This window comes from Ursus americanus, chromosome 9 (genome assembly GCF_024610735.1).
Source record: "Ursus americanus isolate L20-20 chromosome 9, mUrsAme1.1.p, whole genome shotgun sequence".
NCBI lineage: Eukaryota > Metazoa > Chordata > Mammalia > Carnivora > Ursidae > Ursus > Ursus americanus.
Genome location: NC_142135.1, coordinates 70,028,066 through 70,049,285, shown reverse-complemented (window position 1 = coordinate 70,049,285; position 21,220 = coordinate 70,028,066). Strand labels below are relative to the sequence as shown.

The following is a 21,220-nucleotide window of genomic DNA, read 5'->3' as shown; positions in this document are numbered from 1 at the left end:
GGATGGATTGTTATCTAAATACAAAAGGAAATATAAATAGGAAAACAATATATAATGAAAACAATAAAATACAATATAAAAAGAAAACAGTTAAACTTTTGGAAGAAAATGGAGTATCTCCATGACCTTCAGGTAGGCAAAGATTTCTTAAACAGGAAATAAAATCATGAACTATAGAGGAGCTAGGAAATCTTTTCCCATGTCAGATTTTTCCTATAAGGTCTCTCTAACCACGACTGACATAAAAAGTTACTATATAGTTGTACTTCCCAGAATAGAGACACGGGACAGGGAGGGAAGGAGCTGCAGCAGGAAGCTTTTCCTTTTGTTTTCTTTTCCCCTTCCTCTTCCCTTTCACGTGGCTGCCATACATCAGAGCTCCTCCTCATAGTACCGCTCTCTTAAGAGCCAGTTATGGTGTTGTTTGGCCTTGCTTGCTACGCCAGGCCCTCTGAGTCTAAGCTTGGCAGGAAGGCTTCCGCTGACTCCTGCTCTGGGCAAACTCACCTCTGTACTTGCCCAGTACACTGGCAGGATGGAGGCCAGCCCACCCCACCCCTGCCCCCAGCAGTAATGAGTTAGTCTTGTGTTCATAGGGTTCCGCTGTTGGATTTGTTCTCCAGTTGGGTTTTTCCTTCACTTACAGTGAATAGAAAGCTACCCTGCCTTTCCCTCTTTCCTGTTCAGTTTTGCATGTACTAATTTTGCAGAAAGTTTTGAAGGTGACCTCTATTCCTAGCCTCCAGTGCTGATATAATTTTCCCTCTTTATGAGGCAGTTCAGTGCAAATTTGGAACTGGATTGGAGGGTATAGGTAGTTAAACATACGAGCTTTGATTGTTACCTTATTCTGGCAGTCTCCATGTTGATATTTCTTTGGCTATATTTTCTGATATTCTTGACTGAAATCTTGAAAGATAAAGTTGATAAAATCTTATATAAAAAATTAGGTGAATTTTTATGTTACCTAAGACCATTATGAAGTTGGAGTCAGACTAGAAATTAGTCACTATGTAGCTAATACACTGAAAAAATTGTTTGTGGTCTAAATTATTTACCTTTTTTTTTTCTTTTTTTTTTTTAAAGATTTTATTTATTTATTTGACAGAGATAGAGACAGCCAGCGAGAGAGGGAACACAAGCAGGGGGAGTGGGAGAGGAAGAAACAGGCTCATAGCAGAGGAGCCTGATGTGGGGCTCGATCCCATAACACCGGGATCACGCCCTGAGCCGAAGGCAGACGCTTAACCGCTGTGCCACCCAGGCGCCCCTAAATTATTTACCTTTAACACAGGGAAGTTATAATATTTGAATCCAAAAATCTCTGGAATAAACTCCCAACGTGTAGCCCTTCACTAACTAGGTCCCTATTGAATGTGAATTCCTCAGGGGAAGAGCCTTAATTCTGCTTGTCAACACTGCTTTGCCCACCACACCAAAAGTGCCTGAGTTGTGCAAGAGATGCATTTGATAAGCAGTTACAGAAGGGGGAGGGAAGCAGTGGCAAGCCAGTTCTCATGTGGAATGCTGAACGTGACTGCCATAATCTCCACAAACTCCATGAGGAAGTGTGTGAACTCTTTACTATTTCGTTCCTTAATCCCATTTTTAAAATTAAATATTTCCACAGAAGTCATAGATATGGCTCTTTTTAAATAAAGTTACTCCCTAAGACTCTGTAGCTTTTTACTTTAAAGGAGTTATATTTGTATTCTAAGTTTCTATTCATGAACTTTAAAGGTTCTATTCAAGTGAACGTGAATACGGTGGATTACATATAGTTCGACCTTCAACTGGGAAAATTGTGAATGAACTTTTCAAAGAGGCAAGAGAACACGGGGCTGTCCCTCTGAATGAAGCCACAAGAGCTTCCAGTGATAACAAATCTAAGGTAAGTGCTAAATTTAAAAACTAAATATCATATATATATATATATATATATATATATATATATATATATATATATATATATATATATTGGTCTCCTCTCTAGGTTTTTATGTTATTTGCAAACATTGTTTTTCTAACTATATATTTCTATTTTAAGCATTCACTCTATTTCTATAAGATTACAATCTTTCTATTAATGACTGAAAGTTGCAGCAATTTCTTAACATCTCTGTGAAATCTTTTCTGTTTACCTTTTTTTTTTAATAATTATAGATTCATGTGAAATTGCAAAAAGAACACAGGTCCTGTGTACCTTTCACCCAGTTTCCTCCAATGGTTGTATCTAACATAATTATAGTACAGTATCATAGCCAAGATTTGACATTGGTACCATGTATGTATATAGTTCTATGTCATTTTCTCACATGTGTAGAGTTGTATAATTGTCAACTCAATCAAGATGCTGTTCTGTCATCACAAAGCTCTCCCTCATGGTGTACCCCATTTTAGTCACACCCTCAGTCCTCTTCCCGGCCATCTCTAACCTCTTGCCACCCTAATCTGTTCTCCATCTCTCTGATTTTATAATATCGAGAATGTTATACAAATGGAATCATGTAGTATGTGACCTTTTGGGATTGGCTTTTTTCACTCAGCTTAATGCCCTGGAGGTCATCAGAGTTACTGAGTGTCTCAGTAGTTCATTCTTTTCATTCCTGATAGCACTCCATAGTATGGATATACCACAATTGGTTTAACCATTCGTTTATTGAGGGACATTTGAGGTGTTTCCAGTTTGGAACTATTACAAATAAAGCTGCTGTGAGCAATTGTGTTCAGGTTCTTGTATGGAGATTAGTTTTCATTTCTCTGGGATGAATGCCCAAGAGTCCAGTTGCTGGGTCATATGGTAAGTATATGTTAGTTTCTTAGAAACTGCCAAACTCTTTTCCATAGTGAATAACAGATCCAGTTTCTCCATTCTTGCTAGCATTTGGTATTGTCACTATTTTAAATTTTAGCTATAGTGATGTGTGTAGTTATAACTCATTGTGGTTTTAATTTGCATTTTCCTAATTGCCAATGATGTCGGTTTGCATATTCCTAATGGCTAGTGATATTGAACATCTTTTCATGTGTTTTTTTGCCATTATCTTTCTTATCCCTTTCAGTAAAATGACTTTGACCTATTTTCAAATTGGATTGTTACTGTTGAGTTTTGGGAGTTCTTTATATATTTTAATAGTTTTGAGTCCCTTATCAAATATATGGATTGCAAATATTTTCTTCTAGATTGTAGCTTGTCTTTTCATCCTCTTACCAGGGTTTGTCACAGAGCAAAAGTTTTTAATTTTGATAAAGTCCAGTTTATCTTTTTTTTCCTTATGGATTATTCTTTTGGTCTCTTATCTAAGAACTCTTCACCTAAACGTAGGCCTCAGAGTTTTCTCCTGTTATCTAGAAAAGTTTCATAGTTGTACATTTTACACTTAAACTTGTGATCCATTTTGAGTTAATTTTACATAAGGTTTCCATCAAGGTTTGTTTTTCTATTTATGGGTGTCCACTTGCTACACCACCATTTGTTGAACAGGCTCTCCTTCCTCCATTGAATTGCTTTTGTGCCTTCATAAAATTCTAGACATCTTTTACACAGCTTTTATAACTATATCAGCTGACATAGTACTGGTTTATTGAAGAAGACATGAAGACATCAAGTGTCCTTTTGTGTGTAATTATCGTAATATTCTTAAAATTAGCATTTCTCAGCCCGAGTTCCTTATCATAATCATTTGGGAAGGCTTTCTAAACTACCATATGGCCTCTGGTATTATGGTTCAGTAAGTTTCTGGTATGCCTAAGCATGTGTCTTTTGAAAAAGCCTGTCTGGTGATTGTGACAGACCTCCACTGTTGAGAACCATTGCTGAGAATCACTATTCTAATGAAACATAAATTTTAGTTTTCATTTGGTTATTGACTAACAGCTTACAGTTCTCTTCCAGTTAAGTCTAAGGTAATTTGCATTCTTGCCAGTTCTCCGATTCTGTAAGAAAAATGTGGAATTGATATATTGATATATTTAGTTGATATATTGAGTCGATAGAAAAGAAAGAAATGTGATCATTAAAAGCTCATTTACGATATGCATGGTGATTAAAAGGAATGGCATTTTTACCTCATAAGCTACCCTACCTGAAAAATAGAAGACCTTGTGATCAGTATGGTAAAACAAAAAGTACAATCATAGTTGATTGTTACAGTTGAATAAAAGCAGCTTATAAAATAATTATGGAGCCTTTCTTCAGAGTAATTTATACCCATTTATAAAATTCTTCCTTTACACTGTGAAACTGTTATTTACTTTGTGAAATATATTTTAAACATAATTTTTATTATAAGACATCATAAAATATTAGTGGTGGCTTTTTAACATCTGTTTATACTTGAAAATATATATTTCGTTATATAAATGTATTTTTTAATTTAAGATTGGCCTAAATTATTTCAACTTCCAAGTCACTAACATTTTTATAGGAAGAAACATAATTTCTTACTTGAGTATACTCCTATGTAACATAAAACCTTCACTTTAATATAAAATTTTCTTGGAAAGTATAAACTGGTTTGGCTAAATATAGTTGGTCTAGTTTTCAAATATATATCACACATTATCATAACATTTTGCCCTATAAACCATAGTGAATTTTTAGCTCATTTGCTGTGTATTTCAGTCATTTACAGGTGGAGGATACAGGTTGGGTAATTCCTTTTGTAAGCGGTCTGAATACATCTATGGAGAAAATCAACTGCAAGATGTAGGTACAGTAACCAAAATGAAAAGTTGCAGATATTTGCCTCTAGTTACTACTGTTTTTTAAATTTAAAAATTGGTAATTTAAATTGTGTCTTTTCTGTTACTCTTTGAAACATGAATTTTAAAAGAATTAATGTGTAAGCTTTTAGTCTCAAATTTTATATTTTGTATCTCAGTTGTGCCTTGCACTTAGATTGCAGGTATTTTCTACATGTTTTTCTACATGTTGAAAGAATACATGATTCACTGTCAAAATGAGCTTTATATACATACAGTAATAATTATTGTAAGTAGTAAACTGTCATAATAGAGAATTAGCTGAATTGTAAACAAGGAAACTCCTAAAGTCATTCTTTGTTTTTATGTTTTAAAATTTGGAGTTATAATTTCATTTAAACATATTTACTTTAGCCTTGAAGGGTCACTGGAAATTCTGTCTTGCCCCTTGACGTAAATATTTAAGCCCTGAGTAGCAGCCAAGAATATAGGTATGGTTGAAGGAGAAAAGTGGATGTGGAGTGGCAGGTGGATGCTGTCATTTTCTCGTTTTCTCTATGAACCAGAATAATTGTACATCAGGGCCAGGATCTAGCTTTGGCATTTCAGCTATCGTCGATTTGTTAAGCTACATACAAATCTGCTGAGCAAACACACTTGCTTTCATTTACACCTTTATTTTAACAGTAACTGAAGTAATATGAATAACTCCATATTTTAAATAAAGTAGGTGGTTTATGTGGTGAATATGTTGTGAAATATCACATTTGAAGCTTAAAATTACTTGATGCAGATGGATTCTTGTATTTCTTTATCTTTTTTCCTACACTCAAAAGGTTCAGATTTTGCTTAAACTATGGAGCAATGGTTTCAGTTTAGATGATGGAGAACTGAGACCCTATAATGACCCACCAAATGCTCAATTTCTGGAGTCTGTTAAAAGAGGGTAAGATGAATTACTTGTATTCTATCTGTTACTTAGGGTGGGACTTTTTTTTTTTTAAGATACTGGAATATATTATGTAAGTGGTTGCTGGGGGGAAGGGTATTTTTAAGTATCTAAAGGATATGTTGCTATCTGTAAGTCTCTGGTTCTTAATTTGGTGGGGAGTGGCAGTAGACACTGGTCACTTTCAAAATCTGATCAAGCGATGGTCCCCATTCCAAGAAGAAACATCTTAATGTAATAAATCAGTATAGTTGATTAGCCTGTAGATGCCCGCTCTCTAAGCCACTATCCTGCTTACTGTTAACAAGATGACTCTCATTGCGTGTATGTGTGAAATTCAGCAACTTATTTTAGAAATCTTTTAAAGTGGCATTACTGCTGACAGAAGATTTCAAAAGGTTAATTTGAAGTTATGATTTGTGAAAGTCAACCAGATATACAGTGCTCTGACCTATGGAAAGAACATCATAGCTCACCAGCCCTTCTTGCTAGAGGATGAAGAATGAAGTGATTTTGCTATGATTATAAAAGCTTTTGTGAAAATACTTTCACTGGCTGACAGTGTGATCATTCCTAAGTAGAAATACAGCTAAACACAAAGTCAGTGATGAACTGGGAGATTTAAGTAGTAGTAAAGGGACTGGAGTAGGTTATACTCCATTCAGGAATTGAATGTGGGGCTTTTCCAAGTGATACAGATATGTCCAAGGAGAGTGGCTGAAGTGGAGTGGAGGTGAAACTCATTGGCGTTGAGGGAGTCAAGGACCTCGAAAGGAATGGTATTAGAACACTAACATGAAATCTGAATTTGAATTCTACCGGATAATGTCAGGATACCAAAAAAATGGCAAGAAATGCTGTTATTGATATGCTGAAGTCCTTTGAGAAAGGTGGGAAGCTTTCCTAGGAGGCAGTATGTGGTGGTGGTAAATACAAGCTAATAATAGTCTGTGTCAATGCTGTGGACTTGGAAACCGGCAATCACTGGGAAGACCTGGGAGCAACTGGACAAGGGAAGTGTTCGTTCATCTGCTAAGGGAAGATCAACATTGCTGTGGAAATTGATGCTTATTTCAAGATGTTGGAAGACAAGAACTTATTGAAGATGGATGTACTGTAATGTACCTCGAAATTCACTTATTCTTAAATGAAAATAAGCCATAAACTTTGTGGTCTAGTGTTTAAGGAGTCAGAGTGTCCCACAAGAGTTTTGTTTTGTTTTGTTTTGTTTTTTTACTATATCCTGAAGTGCAAATTATGATCAAGAACAGTTTTAGAAAAGACTCCTTGGAAAAATGATTGATGTCAGATAGTGGCGGTCAACTGTAGAATCAGTGTCCTCTACTTATGACAAATATTGAGTAATACCACCTTCAATATCCTGAAAGAAGAACTCATAGATAATATAATCTTTCCATGCATATTATTTCCCTAAAAAAAGATACAAAATTTATCTTAAATATATTGAAATAAGATAATTTATCATAAAATTGTATGTATTTCAGTTTATAAATGCTTTGGTCCGACTGCACCAGAACATAATAAAAGTAGTCAAATAGTTTGCACCTATGTGCAGTCTAGCACTTCTCAAGAAAATGTGACAGACATAAAAACGGAATAATGAGGTATGTGAGGTTGGCAATGTAATTACTGTCAGTGGTGTTGCAGTCAGGGACTTGATAAAGTTCCAAACAAAACAAAGTGCAGTCTTCTCTCAGTTTATATGGTACATGTATTCCTGAAATTTTCAAAGGGTATTAATGCAGTGCCCCCCACCAAAAAAAGGTTTTTTTTCTTCTTTGGAAGACAGACCCTAAGTTGAAGGTTTAGGCTCAGACATTACAGACGTGTTGTCATCCGTGCAGATCTCTGGCAGGGCATTCCGTGGTTCCGTGGAACCCAGGACGAGACTTGATGAGGCCAGATGAATCCCTGTGGCAGAGCATCTCGTATCTGGATCCTGACCAAGCACGACAGCAGCACTCAGGAATCACACTGATGGTTAAAGATGCCTATCAGTTTTCAAAACTTCTTCCGGAGAGTTTGGAAATAAATACCTGCATTAACTACTATGTCCTCAGGAATTTTTTAGTGCTTATTTAGGTATAAATTACTGTCTTGCAATTCGGCTTCCTAAATGTTAGAAGCACTCCAAGATCACTGTGACAACAAAAACTCCCTATATTGAGAATCACTAAGAATAAGGTGATGCAAATTTTTTTAAAATTTTAATTCCAGTATAGTTAACATACAGTGTTATATTCATTTTAGGTGTACAATATAGTGATTCAGTAATTCTATGTATCACCCAGTGCTTATCAGGACAAGTGCACTGCTTAATCTCCTCACCTGTTTAACCAATTCCCCCACCCCCATCCCTGAGATAACCATCAGTTTGTTCTCTATAGTTAAGACTCTCTCTCTTTTTTTTTTCTTTGCTTGTTTTGTTTTTTAAATTCCACATATGAAAGCATATGGTATTTGTTTTTATCTGATGGACTTATTTTCCTTAGTATTATACTCTAGCTCCATTCATGTCATTGCAAATGGCAAGAGTTCATTCTTTTTTATGGCTAATATTCCAGGTGTGTGGGCATGGCACATCTTTATCCATTCATCAGTTGATGGACAGTTGGGCTGCTTCCATATTTTGGCTGTTGTAAATAATGCTATAAATATAGGGATCCATGTATCCCTTTGAATTAGTGTTCTTGTATTCTTTGTATAAATACCCAGTAGTGCGATTCCTGAATCATAGGGTAGTTCTATTTTTAATGTTTTGAGGACCCTTCATACTGTTTTCCAGAGTGGCTGCACCAGTTTGCATTCCCACCAACAGTGCAGGAGGGTTCCTTTATCTCCACATCCTCATCAGCACTTGTCTCTTGTGTTTTTGGTTTTAGCCATTCTGACAGGTGTGAGGTGATACCTCAGATGACAAAAAGAAATAGAAAGACATTTAATGTTCATGGATTGGAAGAACAAATATTGTTAAAATGAGTATACTACCCAAAGCAATCTACAGATTTAATGCAATCCTTATCAAAAACCAACAGCATTTTTCACAGAGCTGGAACAAACAATCCTAAAATTTATATGGAACCACAAAAGACCCTAAGTAGCCAAAACAATTTTGAAAAAGGAAAGCAAAGCTGTAGGTAACATAATGTGATGCAACTTGAAGAAGAAAATATCTATAGGGACTAATCAATCATCATGGAAACTTTTATAATTTAAGCAAAAATTGCTCTTTTCCAGGATAGCTTATGACTTAATTATAGTAATTTCAACTAAAACTTTTTTCCCTTTTTAAAAGAGAGATTCCCCTGGAGCTTCAGCGGCTGGTTCATGGTGGCCATGTGAATTTGGATATGGAAGACCATCAGGATCAAGAATACATAAAACCTAGACTGAGGTTCAAGGCTTTTAGTGGAGAAGGACAAAAACTTGGAAGGTAAAACCCTAAAATAAGAAAAACATTTGTCTTTGTTCAGCATGAGTTTTCTTTGAGAATCAAAAAAAGCAAAATAACCTAGAAAGTAACAACTAAAACATGAACCGTGAAGACCTTGCTGATGGAATTAGATACACAAATCTAGTGATAGTATTAGTAGCTAATACTTAGATAGCAGTTCCCACATTCCTGGCCCTCTAAGCACTTTAACTTACATTAACTCACTTACACAACTCTTAGATGTAGGTCCTGTGATTACTTCATTTGCTAATGCAGTAGTGTGCCTGAGGTGATTGAGCTAGCGAGTGGTTACTTTGTGGGATTCAGACCCACACACTGGCTCAAGTCTGTGCTTTTTACCTTTGTGCCATCCTGCCTCTTTCTGATTACATGGACTCAAGAGGGGAAATTGTAAACGGTTCTTGATTAGATTGAGCAGTAGGCATCTTAGATCATAGCTATACGCTTGCCTGTCTGTCATAAGTAATTGGTAAGCTCTTGCAGCAAGAGCAGTGTGCTAAAGTTGGTTGTTTTCAGTATATGTTAAGCCACCAAACTCTTCTTCACGTTAGGGAAACCCAACACTTAAAACACTTAACAAAACCAGAGCTTCTATTGTAGGAGAAGGAAAGAATTGCCTTGGAGATGTTTCTAAAGATCCCCCAGGACTTTGAGGAATACAATTCAGAAACCAATATATGTTGTGTGAGTGGACTCCTGTATAAAAAGCCTTGGCTTAAAAGAATTTTCATAAATCTGGGGCGCCTGGGTAGCGCAGTCGTTAGGCGTCTGCCTTCAGCTCAGGGCGTGATCCCGGCGTTCCAGGATCGAGTCCCACATCGGGCTCCTCCACTGGGAGCCTGCTTCTTCCTCTCCCACTCCCCCTGCTTGTGTTCCCTCTCTCGCTGGCTGTCTCTCTGTCACATAAATAAATAAAATCTTAAAAAAAAAAAAGAATTTTCATAAATCTTGTAAAATATGTTGGTAAAAGTTAGTCTGTATTTGTCCACATGTTACTACAGGTGACATGTGAAATTGTAGCATTGACCATGTTTCCAGCATACGCTTTTGTGCATCCTTTGTTCCTTTTCCTGTGATTCCTTCCCTTCCAGGTTCTTTTCACTTGCCTTGTGCACTACGGTTCTCCATTCCCCTTGCATTTCTGAGAATAGGAAAAAATTCATATCAGTTCTTTACACTTGTCTTTCATACCTCAAGTGTCCCTTTCTGTATCCTTTTCTCCTGATAGAAACTGATTTCTGAGACATGTAGAGAATACAGGAACACATGTCACCCTGGCTTTTTTTAGGACCCAAATCCTTCAGTGCCCATTCACAGGTCTACCTGGAAATTTTCTCCCTCATCTCTCCTTACTACCAGCACAGGTCAGGTTTGTCCTGATTGTTCTTTCTTCCTCTGGTTTGTTTTTATAAGTATGACCTCCAGATATATTTTTAAAAATATTTTCTAGCACTTCTCTTTTTTTTTTTTTTTTTAAAGATTTTATTTATTTGAGAGAGAGAGAGAGAGCACAAGTGGGGGGGGGCAGAGGCAGAGGGAGTAGCAGATTCCCCACTGAGCAGGGAGCCCGATGCAAGGCTCGATTCCAGGACCCTGGGATCATGACCTGAGCCAAAGGCAGACGCTTAACCAACTGAGCCACCTGGGCACCCCTAGCACTTCTCATTTCTTAATTTTTATTGAGATTATGGTTTTTAATTAGAACACAGGTAAAATGCCCAGCCATCTCTCCACTTTGTACATATTCTTTCTTTCTTATTTAAATTTGTGACCAAGAATGAATGTTAAAATGCACATCTTGGTTAGCAGAACAGTAAATCTAGAACTGAAATTGAAGGAAGTAGCATAAAGGGAAGATAGCTGAAAAGAGCCAGTAATTACAGTCGACAATTGAAAATAAGGGTACTATCTCATTGTCATATCTTACAAAGACCAGCCTTTCTCCTCATAAGGCAAATAGCCAGAAAGGAGGCAATGATGGAGGGGAATGACAAAAATAAGTGGTGAGAATGCTGGGTTGTTAATCATTAGCCATATTGGTCAGGGTTTTTGATTGTAGAAAACAGAATCCATGTACTAGTTTAACAAGGGGCTTCTGACAGAGCCCTGGATAGTTTTATAGAGTTTCTGGAGCTAGCAAACCAAACTTCCGTAGAAGAAACAAACACAACAGGGAACTTTCTAGAGAAAAAATTTCCTGTGCCCCCATCAGCTGTTCAGTGCCCATGAAGCTAGGGACCAGACACTAGAACATTCCATCATGGCTGCTGTAGAAGAATCAAATGCCTCCAACACCTTGGAAACCAGAAAAGCTGCATAATTTACACTTCACAGTGCTTACATTCACCATAAAGTGTGTATTTGTTGCTTGGTAGAAGGGTGGAATTATATAAAATCCTAACTGCAAGAGAGTCTGAAAAATGTAGTCTTTAGAATTTTCAGCTTCTACCATGTAGGAAATTACACTAGGAGATTAACGTGATGGTGTGAGCCTATCTGATACACACAAATTAAAACGTTGAGTAGTTGAATATAAGTTCTAAGAAAGTATAGAATTGCATAGAACATTTTAGAAGGATTTACATTAAGAAATCTGTTAAAATATAAAAGTTCTAACAGTTAACCTTTATGTATTTAGAAAATAACTTTTTGAAATGGCTCATTTCCCAAGAGTTCCAGGCAACTACTGAACAGAAATATAATTAAAAAGAAGCAAACAAAACAGAAATGGAAATAATTCCATTGTCTTCCATAGCTGGAAGTCTTATTGCAAACAGAACATGACACAGATGGAAACTAACTTAATTTTTTATTGCGATATTACAAATAATTATGGGGTATACCTAAATGCATTAAAAATACTACCTAGTTCCTTCATATTAATATCGTAGGAACAAGCAAACCATAGGTACAGAACTGCAAATTTACAATGGCAGCATAAACTGTACGACTGCTTAAAAATTAGTGAGCTGGAGTAGAGCCCAACAGACCTTGAAAATTATAGAATCATTTTTGATAAGCAGGGCTAACAAGCAGACAGTCGCTGTAGGCTTTTGAGCTTGTGCGTATGATGATACAGATCATGAGTTGAAGCAAATCTCTCTGCCTAAGAACGGTCGCCGCCTGTTTTTCATACTGTGCAGTCCAAAAGATTCCGTTTGTCACTCACTCATTCTGGCCACTAAACCTGAGTTTTGACTTCATCTTGATCCCTGGACCCTGAAGGGCTGTCTTCTCTAAAGCAACCCCTTCCTGCCTTATCTTCATTTTCTTATCCCAGCAGCTTTGCGGCCCCTTGCCTTACTGTTCAGCCATTGGGTTTGTCTGCCCTTGTGCAGTTCGGTGCTGTTGGGGACGTTCGCACCCCCATGCTAGGCAGACAAACTGCGCCTCTCCCACTCTGAAAGGGCTGATCCCTGCCCTCATCTCAGCAGATTTCTTTTTGCTTCCAGCCTGACAAGAATTAGCTTTTGTAGTAGATTCCACTTAGCCTCAAAGTTTATTAAATCCATCTTTACTGCCTTCTCTTAAGTTAGATATTTCTCTTCCTGACCAAGGGACTCACTCCTCTTACAACCAACCTACATCCTTTCCTCCAGTTTGCCTAGAAAGTTTGCTTTATCAATTAACTTCCCTCTTTTTAAAAAAATTTTCTTTTTATATATTAAAGCATATTTATATGCTTGAAACATACAAACAGCATATTGAAAATGTCATTATATTTTGATCAGTTGAATGATGAGAAAGTTTTAAGTAGTAAGCAGGAACAACTTTGAAGGCTAAATAGTAAAGTTACTATAACTTTTTTAAATGTGTTTTTATACTTCGCTAACCAGCTCGCTCAACTACCTATCTCTGTGGCTCTGAGCATGTCCTTCAGTCTCTGACTCTGTTGTTTTCCTGTAAAATGATACAGTTGGCCTAAACTATCTTGAAAATCCACTTCTGTCCTCAGGTGTTATTATTCCATATAATTTCATTTTGACGTACACACATCTTACCAAAAAAACACACAAAAGAGCTTTCCTTAGCTAGTTTCCTTACCTGGTACTTTCTTTTTATATCTTGAGAAGAAGCTTATCTGGTCAGAATGTATTTTAAACAGAAAGCATTAAACCACAGAAACCGGGGTCTGAGGCATCTCAGCTAATAGAGATAACTTTTCCCTCGATGCTAACAGCTGCCTTCTAGGAAGTGTCAACTATATAAAAGCACTGTTTGAAATGCTTGTATGTCCTCATAAACTTCATCTTTACAGCTGTGCTGCTGTTGTCTGTTTTGCAAATGAGGAAACTTAGTGTTAAGTGACTTGCCATGGGTCACACATCTAGTAAGTGGCAGAATCAAGCATCCTGGAGTCAGGCTCCTGGATCCACACTGTTAACTGTTAAGCCTCTACTCCCTCGTTCGCATGATGATTTAAATGAACTAACAAACGCAGTGGTGGCTGTGTTGGTGGTAGTGATGGTAATAATAATGTATACGCCTAGTTATCTGTGAGGCAGAGGAAGAGAGAACAGGTCTTTTGCATTCAGTGTCCCTTCCCTTTGGTTTTGTACCTCTCACTGTATAAAGGACACTGGACTGTTGGCACAGTGAACCAACTTGGTGGTACAACTGTTTAAGTCCTCAGTTCCAAACTCCAAAGAAAATTCCTTAAGAATACCTGGTCAGTGATTGCAAATCATCATTTTCTTTTTCATGTCTTTATCATATGTATTCTGAAATTGATTGTAAAATATATGTCAGGAAACAGCTAAAGAAAGGGGAAGTGTTAGCAGTAAGTACCAGTTTTTTACTACTTTATTGTATATTTTGGGAAACTTTGGGTGGGAATAAGAGTCAGGATGAGGAAAGAATGCTCCTAGAACTTTTATACTAATAAATATATACTTATTTTTTTCAAAAGAAAATAATTTATAGGATGCCATCTGAATCTCCATGTTTGAAAAAATAAATATTAAGACTATTAAATAATACCTTTAGGTAAGTTAGAGAAGATTAAGATTTGATGTCTATAAAGAATTTGGCTAAATTTGTTTTAATTTCTTAACCAAAAGGATACTTTATTTTTGACACTGACTTTCAGCTTACAATGATAGGTCATCCTGCTAGCTAGCATTAGAAGGCATTAAGAAAGCAGTGCTAAGGTCATTAGTAATCAAGTTCCAATGGTAAGATGTTCTATCAAATAACTTTTATTATAAATCAATCACTATAGGGGCGCCTGGGTGGCTCAGTCAGTTAAACGTCCAACTCTTGATTTTGGCTCAGGTCACGATCTCAGGGTCCGGGGATCCAGCCTAGTGTTGGGCTCCGTGCTGAGTGTAGAGTCTGCTTGTCCCTCCCTTCCCCCCGCTTGTGCGCACGCTCTCTCTCTCTAAAATAAATAAATAAAACCTTTAAAAAAATTTAAAAAAAAATCTATCACCATATGTAGAATTTCATTCCTCACTAGCACATAGAAATTACTTCTCTTTATAAAGCAATAACTACTTAAATCACATGTTTTTAAGTAATATAAGTTTAAGCTAATAGTTTAGTGCTGATGATACACTATATGTACCATCATACATATATATGATACAAAATATACACTATTTTGGTGTACAAAAATAGCTGGCACCTGTTGAAACACTGTTGTAGGGCATTGAGGGGCTTACTGATAAAACAACCTACGAAACATCATAACATCGTATTATTCCACCCCCATTTTATGCATAATAAAACTGGGATTCAGAAAGATTAATTTACTTCCTCAAGTTTATGCAGTTGGCATAGCTGGGATTTGAAACCAAATCTGTCTGTACTCATAGTCATTCTTTGACGTTAACTGAGAGTTGCTCGGATTTCTGAGTGAAGACTGTTGTGCCAAACAGCTTCATGGAATTTCAAAGAACACAAAGTTAAGCTTTTGAAAGAGATTGGATAAGCTAAACTAGAACCATAGCATACAAAATAATTTTAATATAACAAAAGAACTTGGAAGAGGTATGGGAGACTCAAAGGATGCCATGTTCTTGCTGGTCCAGAAGTCACAGCAGGAGCACTTGAGAGGCAGCCATGGGTGTGGGTGGTTACTCCACTGTCCTCAGTGTGTCATGTCTTAGGATGGGTTCAGATTCGTGCTCTAATTCTTCAGTTCTTCTTTCTTAGCCTCACCCCTGAAATAGTCAGTACACCTTCATCCCCAGAAGAGGAGGATAAGTCAATACTTAATGCGGTGGTTCTTATTGATGATTCCGTGCCAACGACAAAAATTCAAATCAGATTAGCAGATGGGAGTCGCTTGATACAAAGATTCAATAGTACACACAGGTAAGCTCGTTTGTGGTTTCACACGTGGTCACTTATCTTTATAAACTATGTCACTTGAGTAATGAAGAATACGAAATTATTTACGTGTGCTTTTTAAGTAAGCTTTTGAGAGAAGAAAAATACTCAACAAGGATAATAGCTGTATTAGTATTAATATCCTCTGTAAACTGCTCAAATACTAACAGAAATTCAGATATCACTCAAAAATAAAATTGTTAAAAGTTGCACTTTTGCACTGTTGCTAAAACCATGTGAAGTGGGATCAAATATGAGTTAATATGGTAAATATAGTAAAACCTTATTTGGACTTTACTCATTTAAAAATTTTGATAATTCTGTTTAGAATTAACTTTCTACTTAGCAAATTCTTCACAATATAAATTTGTAATGTAGATAAAATATAATTGTGCTGCTGTCAAGTACTTTTTTTGTCAAGTACTTTAAATAAACTTTTAAATGTCATTTAACATTCATTTATACATTTGTTATACTAATAACGTGCCATTTTTATTTGTTTCTTGATTCCAAGGGATATATTTATAGTCTTAGTTGAATTGCTAGACATATGTGAACATTTTTAAAAAAGGATAATTTTTAAAAATTATGACTTAAACCTTTCATAGTTATAGACTCACCTTGTCAACCTGGGGTACCTTTTTCTGGGTCAGCTGCTGCTAAGATATTTTAATACTCTGAAAAATGTAGGACCTGCACTTTTAGTTTAATAACATTGTTGACATTTATTTTATGCATAATTCACCTAAAGATTGTCTCTGTTTACAGAAAAGGTAAATATTAGCTATACTCCAGAGTTAATTTTATCTATAATCCAATATAAATCCATCCATTGAAATAATGTAACTTTTTAAAAATTACAACACATTTAAATAAGGATTAGAATTGTGTGATTCATATTACTACCACCTAGTTTTAGCTAAAAGCTTACATGAAAATAAAACTTTTATATCACAAATCATTTTTATCTTATTTCTTCAGGATCCTGGATGTCCGGGACTTTATTGTACAGTCCCGTCCTGAATTTGCGACTCTTGACTTTATTCTTGTGACTTCATTTCCAAATAAAGAGCTAACAGATGAAAGCCTGACACTACAAGAAGCAGATATTCTTAACACTGTGATACTCCAGCAACTAAAATAATACTGCTCCTTTCCATGCAGTAGCATGTAGGAAAGATAATGTGCCATAAAAGGAAAATACTTAGAGCATTGAGAAAACTAATTATTTTTATTATTTATACAGATAAATTTCAGTTTTTTTCTTATCCTGTCTTCCAGCCTAATACAGATGAATTTGGACCAGGAATAGATTTTGAGACAAATATGTTTGAGTTTTTAGTTGCAGGGCTGGTTTGTGTTGTTAGCTTATAAATATTCAGGCAAACCAATTTGTTACATGCTCTGGGTTAATGTAACAACATTTGTTTGCAGAGAAAATGAACAGAACCCCATTTTGATAAATGCATTTGGTAACATTTGCACTAAAGTTTCTTGATAGTACATTGATCAACAGCTATCAAGAAATCCTGTGATCAAATTGGAATTTTTTCTGTGATATATACTGAAAAGTATCTGTATTCTGATTTTGAAATACGTTGATCGTATAATTATTCCCTCTATTAAGATTGTATGCGTCCTTTTTACTTACTGATTTAGCTATATTCCTAGTGTCAAAAATACGGTTTGGCCTTGTATTTTACAGAACTATGAGCATCGTAAACCAGAAACAAGGACAGAAAGGTCAGCAGTTCTTGAAAAGACCCGTTAAACAGCACTTTAAAATAGAGTAATTACAATCCGTCCCAGAGCCTGCCTTGATCACATTCATTTATTTATTCAACACATTTTTCTAAGGGACCCACTGTATATCCTGAACACTGTTCTAAGTGTTCAACCCAGAATGTACTGTACTGCAGTGCAAAATGAGTGTACAAATTCAGAAATGTAAATTCTTTCAGCCAGACTGGATCTAAAGAATTACCAGCAAAAATATTTGCATTTCTGCCAAAGCCAGGTATTCCCTGAATGAGGTAGGCTATATCAGGAATGATAGAAAGGCTTTTTCTTCCTCCCAGATACCATTTCATTTTTGGTCACCACTCCTGCTGGGTTTTCTGTGGCTGCTGTAACAAATTACTACAAACTTCGTGGCTTAAAATAGCACCAATTTATTATTCTGTAATTCTGTAGTTGGATGTCCAGCGTGGGTCTCACTGGCTAAGATAAGGCTTTGACAAGGCTGTGTTCCTTCTGAGAGGCCTAGGGGAGCATCATTTTCTTGTTTCCAGCTCCTAGGGGTACCTGCATTCCTTGGCCTGTGGCCCCTCTTCCCATCTGCAAAGCCAGTAATGCTACATCTTGACTCTTCTCTGTCATCACATCTCTTTGACAACAGCCAGAAGTTCTCTGCTTTTAAGGACTCATGATTGGATTGGGCGGACCAGATAATTCAGGGTTATCTCCCCATCATCAGGTCTGTCGTAAGCTTGGCTGCATGGTTAAAGTCCCTTTTACAATGCAAAGTGACATATTACTGGTTCCCTCTGGAGGTTGCAGGGGTGAGTCTGTTCTTTACCTCCTCCAAGACTGTTCGCATCCCTTCACTGTAGCTGCATCCTTCCAATCTCTGCTTCTGACCTTACATCTTTTACTACCAATTTTATTTGTCCTACCTTCTTCTCACAAGGACCCTTGTGTTATATTCGGTTTACCTAGAACAATTACCAGAAAAATCTCATCTCAAAATGCTTAACTTAATCACATTGGCAAAACCCTTTTCCTATGTAAGGCCACAAATTTACAGGTACAGTGATTAGAACATGAATATTTTGGAGGCCATTCTGACTACTACAGTCCACTCCTGCACCAAAGAGGCACACCCATCCCACGTGAAGTCACCCCATCCAAAGGTGCTTCAAAAGTGTCAACCCATTATAGCATCGAAGTGCAAAATCTTATCTGAGTCTCACCAGCTCCAAAGTCCCAAACCTCATTTAAATCATCTAAATCAAGTATGAGTGAGGGTCCGGGTATGATTCCTCTCTATCTGTGTACCTAGAAAACCAGTTATCTCCTCCCAAATATAATGGTAGGACAGGCATAAAATAGAGTTTATAGGCATCCCTGTTCAAACAAACAACGGAATGAGAAAAGGAGCCACCCGTGCCAAGATTTACAAAGGAGCCATGCACACCCTATTAGGTGTCAGATCCTGGAACAATCTCTGTGGTCCAGAGCACCATCTCCTAGGCTTGTGATGTCCTCTCAGAGTCCTCTCTCCTCTTTCCTGAAAGGCAGCACCTGTGCGCAGCTGAGTAGTCTCAGCTTGTTTCTTACCTGTGGAACTGGGCAAGTCCCACCATCTTTCATTTCATACCATCTCCATCCTTTTCAATTTAAGGTAGCAGTGTCTGCTGGTTTAACATTCTCCAGAAACTTGGGGATCTTGTGTGCCTACTAGGAGGATTCAGCTCCTTAGACCAGAGGCCCCTGCACAAAGCATTCCATCTCTATTTGGGGCTTTATCTGAGAAGGCTGAGAGGATCTGTGAGTCACACCCTTCATCTCTTCAAAGAATGCGTGGTGTGACAAAACTCAGGCCTTTCTCAGGTATTAGCAGAAGGTTGCGTAGCTGCACCCTCATCTCTCCCTAGAGCTGGGTTCCCCGACGGTGAATCCCTTACTTGGAATGTCTTTTGTCATTTGGGTAGGCCAAGAATATCCAAGTCATCGAGTCCTGTTTTCTTTATATGTGACAGTTCTTTCCTCAATTTGTCTGTCTCCACTCATGTTGTACTATAACCAGCAAGAAGAAACCAGGCCGCACCTTGCACACTTTGCTTAGAAATCTCTTCAAGGGGCGCCTGGGTGGCACAGCGGTTAAGCGTCTGCCTTCGGCTCAGGGCGTGATCCCGGCGTTATGGGATCGAGCCCCACATCAGGCTCCTCCGCTATGAGCCTGCTTCTTCCTCTTCCACTCCCCTGCTTGTGTTCCCTCTCTCGCTGGCTGTCCCTATCTCTGTCGAATAAATAAATAAAATCTTAAAAAAAAAAAAAAAAGAAATCTCTTCAACCAGATGTCTTAAGTTTATCCCTTACAACTTCTGCTTTCCACATAACTGCAGACACATTGCAGCTAAAAGCCACTATATAACCAGAATCTCTTTTCCTTCACTTTCCAACAGCATGTTCCTCATTTCTTCCCAAGCCCTCACTGGCAGCACCTTCAGTGTCCTTTTTTCTTCTAACAGTCCATTTACGACGATTTATATAATGTCCGTGGCAATTTAGGTGCTCTCTGCCATGCTCTTTCCTTCCTTCAGCCCTCACTAGCATTAACATCCGTAGATCGCTAGCAGTGTTCAAGGCAATCCTGCCTCTTTCTGCCATGCTCCTAAAAATTCTTGCAGCCTCTACCCATGGCCTCATTCCAAAGCTACGCCCTCATTTTTAGGTATTTGGTATTTGTTCCAGCAGCACCCCATAGCCAGGTGTCTGGGAAAGTCTGCTGTGCCTATTCACTGCCACTAGACTTGAATGTGCCAATAGGAGATTTGGAATTCACCTTTCTCTGGGGGCTCTGCTTATTTCAAGGAGGTGAATTGGCCTGTGGTAGAGGTTTTCCTACTGGCAGTGCTGTCATCCCACAGGATGGAAGTGTTGGTACCACCACAGAGAAACTTGTTCTCAGTGTCACAATGCAGCGTGAGAAGATTATTCCTAATAACAGGAAGCCATGCTCCTCTCCACCAATTGACAACTTGGAGAATGTATAAATAATAGCAGTGCAAAATGTTACCAGGGATAAACTCCACTTTCATAGGAGCAAAAATCATCTTCCTTAGGAAATATCCTATTGAAACGAATAAACATTTTAAATAAAAGGGCACTGCCCTATTTTGGATTAACAAAATGGGGTGAGGGGATTAACCAAACCCTGTAGAACTGTGTTCGAAATGTTATTCCTGTGGGGTTTTTTTTTATCATTTAGATGGAGTGCCTATGGATGCACATACAAAAGCGACTGCCATTTTTGTATCTGATAGTCTTCCAAAGTGTAGAGATTTATATCCGGAGGGAGAATTAAACATTCAGAACAATACTTTCACCTGTACTACACAGTGTTTTGCTTTATTAGAGTCGTTCTCCTGAGTTCTTTTTACTATTGCAGTCACTGTAACTTATAAAATTTATAATCATCCCCAAAAGATGATGTTACAGTGAGCAGGTAGACAACCATGGGTGAGGTCAGTTGTTTTGCATGACCTACGTAATCAAAAAGTTTTAAGTGTCTGCTTTACCAGTAAAGAACGTTTTCACTGAAAAGCATTGAAAATCCTTCTCAAAATTTCCTTGATTTGCAGTTTTATTTGGGTGATTTAATGGATTATTTTAAAGCATGAATAGCATTACCTGTGGTTTAATTTCTCGTGGTGCATCTTTTTGATGGACAGAGAAGAACTGAATTGTAGCAATGTTACTTCAATTTCCCGTTACTGTTTCTGTTTTTATTCCACAAAAATAAAGGTGCAAATTTTTCTTAACTTTTTGCCAGACTGGATTTCTGAAAACCTTGTCACAACATGTGTTTTAAGACTATGACTTTTCTTGCCTTAACATTGGGAATGGAAGAGTATTTAAAATGAGTATGTGTCCTTTTATTTTATGCTTTCGTGTTTGCTTTTTGGTTCATATTTCCCTTATCTACATAGTGTACCTTTCAATGTACTTTTTAGGACATTGTTAATTATAGTGTC

The 21,220-nt window shown here is 37.2% G+C and overlaps 1 protein-coding gene across 1 annotated transcript in view; it reads left to right on the top strand.

Annotated features, from left to right (window-relative positions):
• The window catches only part of UBXN2B (UBX domain protein 2B), a 29,715-nt gene extending 8,708 nt beyond the window's left edge, over nt 1-21,007 (top strand). The window contains exons 3-8 of the mRNA XM_045789054.2: nt 1,741-1,891; nt 4,625-4,708; nt 5,541-5,650; nt 8,970-9,107; nt 15,285-15,446; nt 16,443-21,007. Of these exons, the coding sequence (XP_045645010.2) occupies nt 1,741-1,891; nt 4,625-4,708; nt 5,541-5,650; nt 8,970-9,107; nt 15,285-15,446; nt 16,443-16,605 (808 nt within the window). The 3' untranslated portion in view covers nt 16,606-21,007. The remainder of the gene's footprint in view (nt 1-1,740; nt 1,892-4,624; nt 4,709-5,540; nt 5,651-8,969; nt 9,108-15,284; nt 15,447-16,442) is intronic.
• Nucleotides 21,008-21,220: the final 213 nt, after the last annotated feature.